We start from the raw sequence: 8,010 nt of genomic DNA, 5'->3' as shown, positions 1-8,010 counted from the left end.
TAGTTCATGCCCATGGGTCACACATACAAGTTCCTTGGCTTCTCCATTTCCCATAGTATTCTCACCCTCCCCCTATTTTGTACCTACGATTTATGCTTCTTATTCCCTGTACCTTCCCCCCCCCTTTCCACCGATAATGCTCCATGTGATTTCTATTTCTGTGATTCTGTTCCTGTTCTAGTTGTTTTGTTTTTGTTATTTTAGGTTCAGTTGTTCATAGTTGCGAGTTTGTTGTCATTTTGAACCCACGATCTTGGCATATCAGGATGACACTAACCACCTGAGCTACCTGGCCAGGGTTTCTACGTCCTTTTAAAAAATTAATAGATTTTATTAGAGCACTTTTCAGTTTACAGAAAAATGAGTGAAAAGCAGACTTCCTATCTTCCCTCATCATTTAAAAAAAAGATTTTACTTATTCTTAGTGAGAGAGGGAGAAAGGAGATAGAGAAATATACGAGGAACCCGCAATCCAGGCATGAGCCACGACTGAGAATCTAGTGTGTGACATTTTGCTTTGTGGGAAGACAGCCAACCAGCTGCTCCAAGCCGCTCATTAACATCTTGCATCAGTGCTACAGTTGTTAAAACTGACGAGCCAATATGGATTCATCACTTAACTGAAGCCAGCAGTTTACATTAGAGTTCGCTCTCTGTTGTCGAAGTTCTATTTCAATAAATGCACAATGACATGAATCCACTGTTATCATAGAGAATAGTTTCTCCCCCCTAAATAGTCTCTGTGCTTCATCCCTTCCACACCAAATGAGAAGCTCTATGCTTTTTGCGCCAGTCTGGGAGCTCCTCCCTGCAACAGCTCTAGGGGAGGCCTCTGGGTCCAAAGACACAGATGCAGAAGGAATGCAACAAGCACGTTTTCAGCTCCTACTCTGCACTAGGCATAACTCAAAGGGTTTTCGAGGTAAGAGTAAGCAAAACAAACTCTGCATTCAAGGAGCTTATATTTTAATTACCAAAATGCGCCCTCCTCCAGGAAATCTCATTTTCTTCCTTCACTCCAACCCATCCCACGCCCCCCCCCTTTTGGGATCCCCCAGCTCTGGGCTCCTCTTTTTGGCCTCACTCTGTCACTACCAGGTTGGGAGCAAACTGAGCCAGTTATGCCAACCCCACCCCAGGACCGAAGTTAGGTCCAACCTGCAAAAAATTAAATGAGCTCAAAAGGTCCAAATGCCCCGCCCTACCGCGCTTCACTTCTGGGACTGCGCATGTGCCACGGGCGGCTGCCCAAAGGTACTAAGCCTCCAGCTGTGGGCCCGGCCTATACGCAGGCGCACTGGCGGCTGCCGGGAGCGCTTCCGCCTCCCGCCGTCGCCATGGCCGCACCGGCCCCGGGCCTCATCTCTGTCTTCTCCAGTCCTCAGGAGCTGGGCGCTTCCCTGGCACAGTTGGTTGCCCAGCGGGCCAGCTGCTGTCTGGCTGGGGCCCGCGCCCGCTTTGCGCTCGGCCTGTCGGGTGGTAGCCTCGTTTCCATGCTGGCAAGCGAGCTGCCCGCCGCCGTCGCTCCCGCCGGCTTGGCCAGCCTCACGCGCTGGACGCTGGGCTTCTGCGACGAGCGCCTCGTACCGTTCGAGCACGCTGAGAGCACGTACGGCCTCTACAGGGTGAGAACTACGGGGGCCGCCGGGGGCCACGCCGAGAGGGCCGTGCCCGCCGCCTGAGCGCGACTACGGGGGCCGCCAGGGATCACACTATGCTCTTTGCATCTTATGTGGCCGGGTGCTGGGAATGGTCAGCTCTGAGGTCCCACCTAGGCAGCACCTCCTCTGCTACTTGGGTGGGCCAGTAGGGGCTTCGAAGCCCCTCGTCATGCTTTACCAGGCAGTCAGGCAGAGGGAACGGCCTAGAAAAAGGCACGGAATGAAGCAGAGTGGCTCATGTCAGGGAATTTGGGAAGTTCAGGTGCTGCATCCAGGTGCAAGCGCATAGTTACGGAAAGAGCCAGAGCCATATAGGTGGGCTCTGGAGTGGAGCCTGGGCTTCAGTTTCCTTATATACAACCGGGAAGAGTTCTCCAATGTCTCCACGCCAGCAGCTTGTGTGTTAATGACCTCGGAGGCGAGTTGACTTTGAACTCTGGCTCTAGTTCGTATAGAATCAGGGGAACACTCCCCGTTTCACAAGCAGGGAGACAGGCTTTGAGGAGTCATGGTCGGCTCTAGGGTTCCCCAGCTTCGTCTGTGTCTGTGTCTACTTCTGCTCCGGAGGAGGAAAATCTGCCCAGGGAGGTTTTGGAGGGGTGGCTTCACCAGGAAAAGAGCCTCAGGTCATTCTGGTCCTGGTTGTGAAACCAGGTCCTGGTCCAGGTCCAGGTCCAGGTCTGGCCCTGGTCCATTCCATTCTTTTTGCATAGAAGCTTGAGCTGACGATTTCCTTTTTTTCTTTATCTCCCTTCTGCTACACCCCCTCTTTTGTAATAAGGTTTTCTGATTACCAAGTGCTTGATCCACATCATCTTATGAAACCCCACAATAGCCTATGAGGCAAGGCCTGTCAGTACCTCCATTTATTTCATGGATGGAGAAACTGAGGCCAGAGAGGGGTCCCTGCCTGCCCCTAGGTGACCTGCCTGAGTCACCTAGTGAGTGACCAGTGGGGGACCTGGGGGTTTCAACCTGCCCAGCCTGACCCCTTGGTGTATAGCTTGTATATAGGCTGGAGTAGGAAGGTCAGCAGGGCTTCATGGAGGGCACAGATGGGCGGGGTTTTATCCCAAGGGCCAAAGAACCGTGGGGGCTTTGAAACAAGGTTGTGTTGTGGCCAGATAGGTGCAGGCCAAAGCCAGGAAACCACCAGAACTTGAAAGACACCTGGCATATCAACACTGGGATCCATCAAGATCCTGATTCACACGGGTCTGAATGATCCATGTGGTTATACATAAAAACCCACAATGCAGTGACCTGTGCATTAGTGTTGGTGACACTTTCTCCATATGCCACAGACGCACCTGCTCTCCAAGCTACCCATCCCTGACAGCCAGGTGATCACCATTAACCCCCAGCTTCCTGTGGAGGAGGCAGCTGAGGACTACGCCAAGAAGCTGAGACAGGTGAGTCCCTCAGAGCAGCTACAGGGGGACCTTATCCATGCAGTGGCCACTCCCAGGGCGACAGAGCAGTTCTGCGGGTAGCACTGTGTGCTCATCACTGACAGAAACTCCCCTGGGGGTCAGTCGGCAGGCAGACCCAGCTCTGCCCTGGGCAGACCCCTTAAAGAACCCTCCCTTTGAGAGGCCATAGCCCAGCCCCAGGATCCCTAAGGGTACCCTCACCTCTGACACCCTGGTAGCTGGCCTGGGTCCTCATATCTTGGAGACAGTTGTGTCCCCAAACTCTCAGCCAGTCGGGCAGGTGAAATGTGGAACTTCAAAGATTAGAGTCCCTTTTATGCAGGTGTGGCTGAACCTTACTCCCTGTGTTATAGCTACTTGTGATTCTTTTTCTGACAGTTGTCTCTGTGTCCTTTGAGCCCCTCTCTCACAATTTCTGTGGGCTGTCTTCTTCCCCCACCCAGGCCTTCCAAGGGGACTCCATCCCAGTTTTTGACCTGCTTATCCTGGGGGTGGGCCCCGATGGCCATACCTGCTCACTCTTCCCAGACCATCCCCTCCTGCAGGTGAGTGCACGCACATGGTCCCTGCCTGCCCCTGAGCTCTGGCCTCTGCTGTCTGGGGCCTCTGAAGAGAAGCCAAGAGGTGCCTACAGCAGGGTTTGAGTCAGCTTCTGCCAGGGGGCATGCCCACTGAGCTTAATCCTTCTGAGCCTCGGTTTACCCATCTTATAATGGGGGTCTTAAATCAAGTACCACAGATTCGTAGGGTGGGATGGAATGATGATGGACCATACCTACCGTGTGTGAGTACTCAAGCAGTTGAAATTATATTGTCCTCCTGTCTTCACCCGGGCCTCCCACCCCAGGAACGAGAGAAGATAGTAGCCCCCATCAGTGACTCCCCAAAGCCACCTCCACAGCGTGTGACCCTTACACTTCCTGTGCTGAATGCAGCCCGAACTGTCATCTTTGTGGCTACTGGAGAAGGCAAGGCAGCTGTTCTGAAGGTAAAGCTGAGGGCCTCATTCCCAAAAGGTTATGGGGATGTGGGCCTGGGGATAGAATATGACTCCTGGTGCTGAAAGCACCTGATCCCAAGATACTTCAGTAATTCTCGAGTTGAAAGGGAGATGGAAACAGCAGTTACGGGCTGGTTAGTAATAAATAATTACAAAATGAAATTGATGAGATGAGGCCAAAGCTACACTCCTAGGTAAATTCATAGCATTAAAAAAACCCCACTTTTTTGAGAAAAAATATTAAATAGAAAACTACTGAATAAACAAATCAAGCACTTTACTCCTGAATTAAAAAAAATTAGCGATAATACAAATTTTAAATCTAACTAAAGTCAGCAGATGGAATAAATGAAATCAGTCAGAAATTAATGAATTGGTTAATATTGTTAAAAGTTTAATGATAAACAGGTCCAGAAGATAGATAAACCCTTGGCAAAGCTAATCTAGAAGGAAAAAAATCATATGTAAGAATAAGTAAAGAGGAATAAGAAAAAAGGCATAGTTATGCATAATATTTTAGGAAAATATGAAATAAATCAAGATATTAAAGACAAATGAAAATATAGTTTAATGCCATCACTGAAAAGACCGACAACTATAGGAGAAACTGGAAATATTTTTAAATATAAATAAATCATTCTCTCCTCCAGACTGCCAGGCCCAGATGTCCTCGCAGGGGCTGCTAATGTTGGGGTGTAGGGTGCAGACTCTAAAAAGTGCAGCAGACCCATGTCCCTGTCGGTGGTGCCCACTACGGATTCACATGGCCCCACCAGCCTCAGCTTCCCTGTTAAAAAGTGAGTCATGGGTCACGAGGGGGCCCCTCACCATGGTCCCTTTGAGGGGCCCCATAGAGGGAGGACCTCCTGGAGCCTCCACTTCCCAGATTGTAAAATGGGGTGAGAACAGAGGTGACTTCCCAGGTTTGTGGTCAGAAGGCAGTGAGTTCTTACAGCAGCCCAGCTGGCAAAAAGCAGTGTGTAATATGATGCCCACTCACTATGAAGTCCTGTCAGGGAGCTGATACACCACAGCCTGTGGGCCAAGTCCCACCAACCATGAAGGGATTTTACTTACGTTTTAAGTGGTTGTGAAGAAAAAAATCAGAAGAAGAATATTCCTGGACATGGAAAATTCAACAGAATTCTGATTTCAGTGTCCCACCAGTAAAGACTTGTTGGAACGCACATGCCCCTGTCAGTGTGAGCTGAAATCCTGACTCCCTGGTCTTTGCAGAAAAGGTGTGCCAACCCCGAATTATACAGTTACAGATGGTAGAAGGGAAGGGGACTGTCCCTGCTGGCTGTTTTAAGCTGGGTCAACAGGAAGGACATCAGCACATCTTGAAAGTAGGAGAGTCTGTGGACTCTGGTCCATGGGGGGCCCGAGAGCTCTGAGGGGTGCTGGGGGTGCAGCCGGGCCTCACAAACGTGCTCTCTTCACACAGCGCATTTTGGAGGACAAGGAGGACAACCCTCTCCCTGCAGCCCTCGTCCAGCCCCACACTGGGAAACTCTGCTGGTTCCTGGACGAGGCAGCAGCCCGACTCCTGACTGTGCCCTTTGAGAAGCATTCCACTTTGTAGCTGATCCTCGAGGACGCCGCATTTGGGACCACGTGCGGCCTGAGGGGGCTGGGACCTTCGACGGCTGTGCCTCTCCACTGCCATGTTCTGGGCTTCGTTATTAAAAAGCCACGTGGTGCCCTGACTGAAGTGGCTCAGTGGGTTGGGCATCTCCCTGCAAACAGTGGTCACTGGTTTGATTCCTGGTCAGGGCACATGCCTGGGTTGTGGGTTGTCTTTGGCTGGGGGCGTGTGAGAGGCAACCAATCATGCATGGCTGTTTCTCCCTCTCTCCCCCCCGCCACCCCAATAAATAAATGAAAATCTTTCAAAATTAAAAGCCACGTGGTGCTGACAGGGCCCTTCCACCAGCCCTGCCCAGATATTAAAAGGAGCATTTGCTCCAAGTCCTCACTGTCTTTTGGTCCTTGGTGACCAGCGAGACAAGGGGCTCACAGGCTGATCCGAAACCCTTGTGCCAGCAGGTGGAGGACGGGTGGCCGCCCTCGATGGGTGTCCTGGGGCTGTGTAGCGAAGAACCACAGAATTCGTTGACTCACTGTCCTGGAGGCCAGGAGTGTGAAATCAAGGCAGTGGCAGGGTTGGTTCCTTCCGGAGGCTCTGAGGGAAAGGCTGTCCCAGATGTCTCTCCTGGCTCCTGGGGGCTGCCGGCACCCCTTGGCTTATGATAGCATTGCTCCAGTCTCTGCCTCTGTTGTTACATGGCTTTCTCATCGAGTGTCTTTGTGTCCTCTTCCACTAAGGCTACCTGAGCCTGGATAAGGACCCCAAATCCAAGATGAATTCATCTCAAGATCCTTAGCTGTGCCCTGATTGGTGTGGCTCAGTGGATTGAGTGCCCACCTGCAAACCAAAGAGTCACTGGTTCGATTCCTAGTCAGGGCACAAGCCTGGGTTGCAGGCCAGGTCCCCAGTGGGGGGTGTGCGAGAGGCAACTGGTTGATGTGCCTCTTGCACATTGATGTTGCTCCCTCTGTTTCTCCCTTCCTTCTCTCTAAAAAGAAATAAAATCTTAAAAAAAAAAAAAAAGAGATCCTTAGCTAATTACATCTGCAAAGACCCTTATTCCAAATAAGGTCACATTCTGATTTTCCTTATTGACACAGATATATTGTATGTGTTTGTTAAAATACACGTAACACAAAGTTCACAATCACCACCGTTTCTAGGTGTCCAGTTCAGTAGCACAGCTGCTCAACCACCCCCATTTTCTGTCCTCCCAAACCCAAACTGCCCCTGTTAGACATTAACTTCCATCCTCCCCTAGCCCATCATTCTACTTTCTGTCCGAGTTTGACTGTTGTAGGGACCTCATGTAAGTGGGGTCATACACTAGTTGTCCTGTGTCTGACTTCTTTCACTCAGTGTAACGTCCTCAGGTTCATCCAGGTTGCCCCATATGTTACCGTTTCCTTCCTTTTAATGGCTGCATAATATTCTACTCTGTGCACAGGCTGCATTTTGCTTCTCCATTCATCTCTGGGCACTTGGGTTGCTCCCATGGTTTAGCTCTTGTGAATAATGCTGTGAACGTTGGTGTACAGATGGCTCTTTGAGACCCTGCTTTCCATTCTTTTGGGGATATACTCAGAAGTAGAAATGCTGGGTCACATGATAATTCTGTTCATTGACGAGGAACTGTCATACTATTTTCCGCAGCTGGTCAGCATTTCACATTTCCACTAACAGTGCATGAGGGTTCCAATTTCTCCACGTCGTCACCAGCACTTGTTATTTTCTGTGTTTTGATAGTGACCTGTGGATGTGTCCTTTTGGGGGGTGGGTTACAATTCAGGCCACTGCACACTCACTCTGGCTGAGTTCCCAGGGCACACGGAGCCAGCCTTGGCCCCTGTGCCCAGCCCTGCTCAGAGCCTTGTACATGCCAGGACTGCGGCATCTGCGTCTGCTCCGCTCACCCAGCTCCTCTGCTCCGGGGACCGCAGTGGAGAGGCTGGTGGGCACTGGGAGAGGGGAGCTTGGGGACCTGGGGGGCGTCCTGCAGAGGCACCTGAAGGGGACGTGGGAATTGAAACCTTGAAGCTGAAACCCCAGAAAGAGAAGTGTCCTTCAACGTCCTATTGGGGTCAGTCACTCAGACGTGAAAGGGAGGAAGTGGGCCCAGGCCTGAGTGGAAGGAAACGGGTTGAGAAAAGCAGAGGAGGGTGTTGAGGGCCACTCAGCCATGGGCTTGAGCAAGCGCAGGTGGTCGTGACCCCTGGAGCGGAGGGAAAATGAGATCGGCATGGGGGCCCCACAAGGGGGGCCCTGCTTGGAGCATGTCACTTCTCCTGTGCCCCTCTCCCCAGGGCAGCTGCTGTCCCTGCACCA

The 8,010-nt window shown here is 51.3% G+C and overlaps 1 protein-coding gene across 1 annotated transcript; it reads left to right on the top strand.

Annotated features, from left to right (window-relative positions):
* The first annotated feature begins 1,281 nt into the window (after positions 1–1,281).
* Positions 1,282–5,998, top strand: PGLS (6-phosphogluconolactonase). Its single transcript, XM_037141989.2, has 5 exons — positions 1,282–1,625; positions 2,966–3,073; positions 3,538–3,639; positions 3,942–4,082; positions 5,542–5,998. The coding sequence occupies exons 1-5, from the start codon at positions 1,338–1,340 to the stop codon at positions 5,677–5,679; spliced, it is 777 nt and encodes a 258-aa protein (XP_036997884.1). The 5' UTR covers positions 1,282–1,337; the 3' UTR covers positions 5,680–5,998.
* The last annotated feature ends 2,012 nt before the right edge of the window (positions 5,999–8,010 follow it).

This window comes from Artibeus jamaicensis, unplaced genomic scaffold (assembly GCF_021234435.1).
Source record: "Artibeus jamaicensis isolate MK-2021 breed Jamaican fruit bat unplaced genomic scaffold, CSHL_Jam_final contig_477, whole genome shotgun sequence".
Classification (NCBI taxonomy): Eukaryota; Metazoa; Chordata; class Mammalia; order Chiroptera; family Phyllostomidae; genus Artibeus; species Artibeus jamaicensis.
The sequence above is the reverse complement of the archived record's forward strand: the minus strand, read 5'-3'. Positions and strand labels throughout refer to the sequence as shown.

What these genes read in the sequence shown, in the direction of transcription:
- PGLS (XM_037141989.2), top strand. Translation starts at nt 1,338, where the DNA reads ATGGCCGCACCGGCCCCGGGCCTCATCTCTGTCTTCTCCAGTCCTCAG. An exon ending in CAGACCATCCCCTCCTGCAG is followed by an intron (nt 3,640 to 3,941) that starts GTGAGTGCACGC and finishes CTCCCACCCCAG; the next exon opens with GAACGAGAGAAGATAGTAGC. An exon ending in GCAAGGCAGCTGTTCTGAAG is followed by an intron (nt 4,083 to 5,541) that starts GTAAAGCTGAGG and finishes CTCTTCACACAG; the next exon opens with CGCATTTTGGAGGACAAGGA.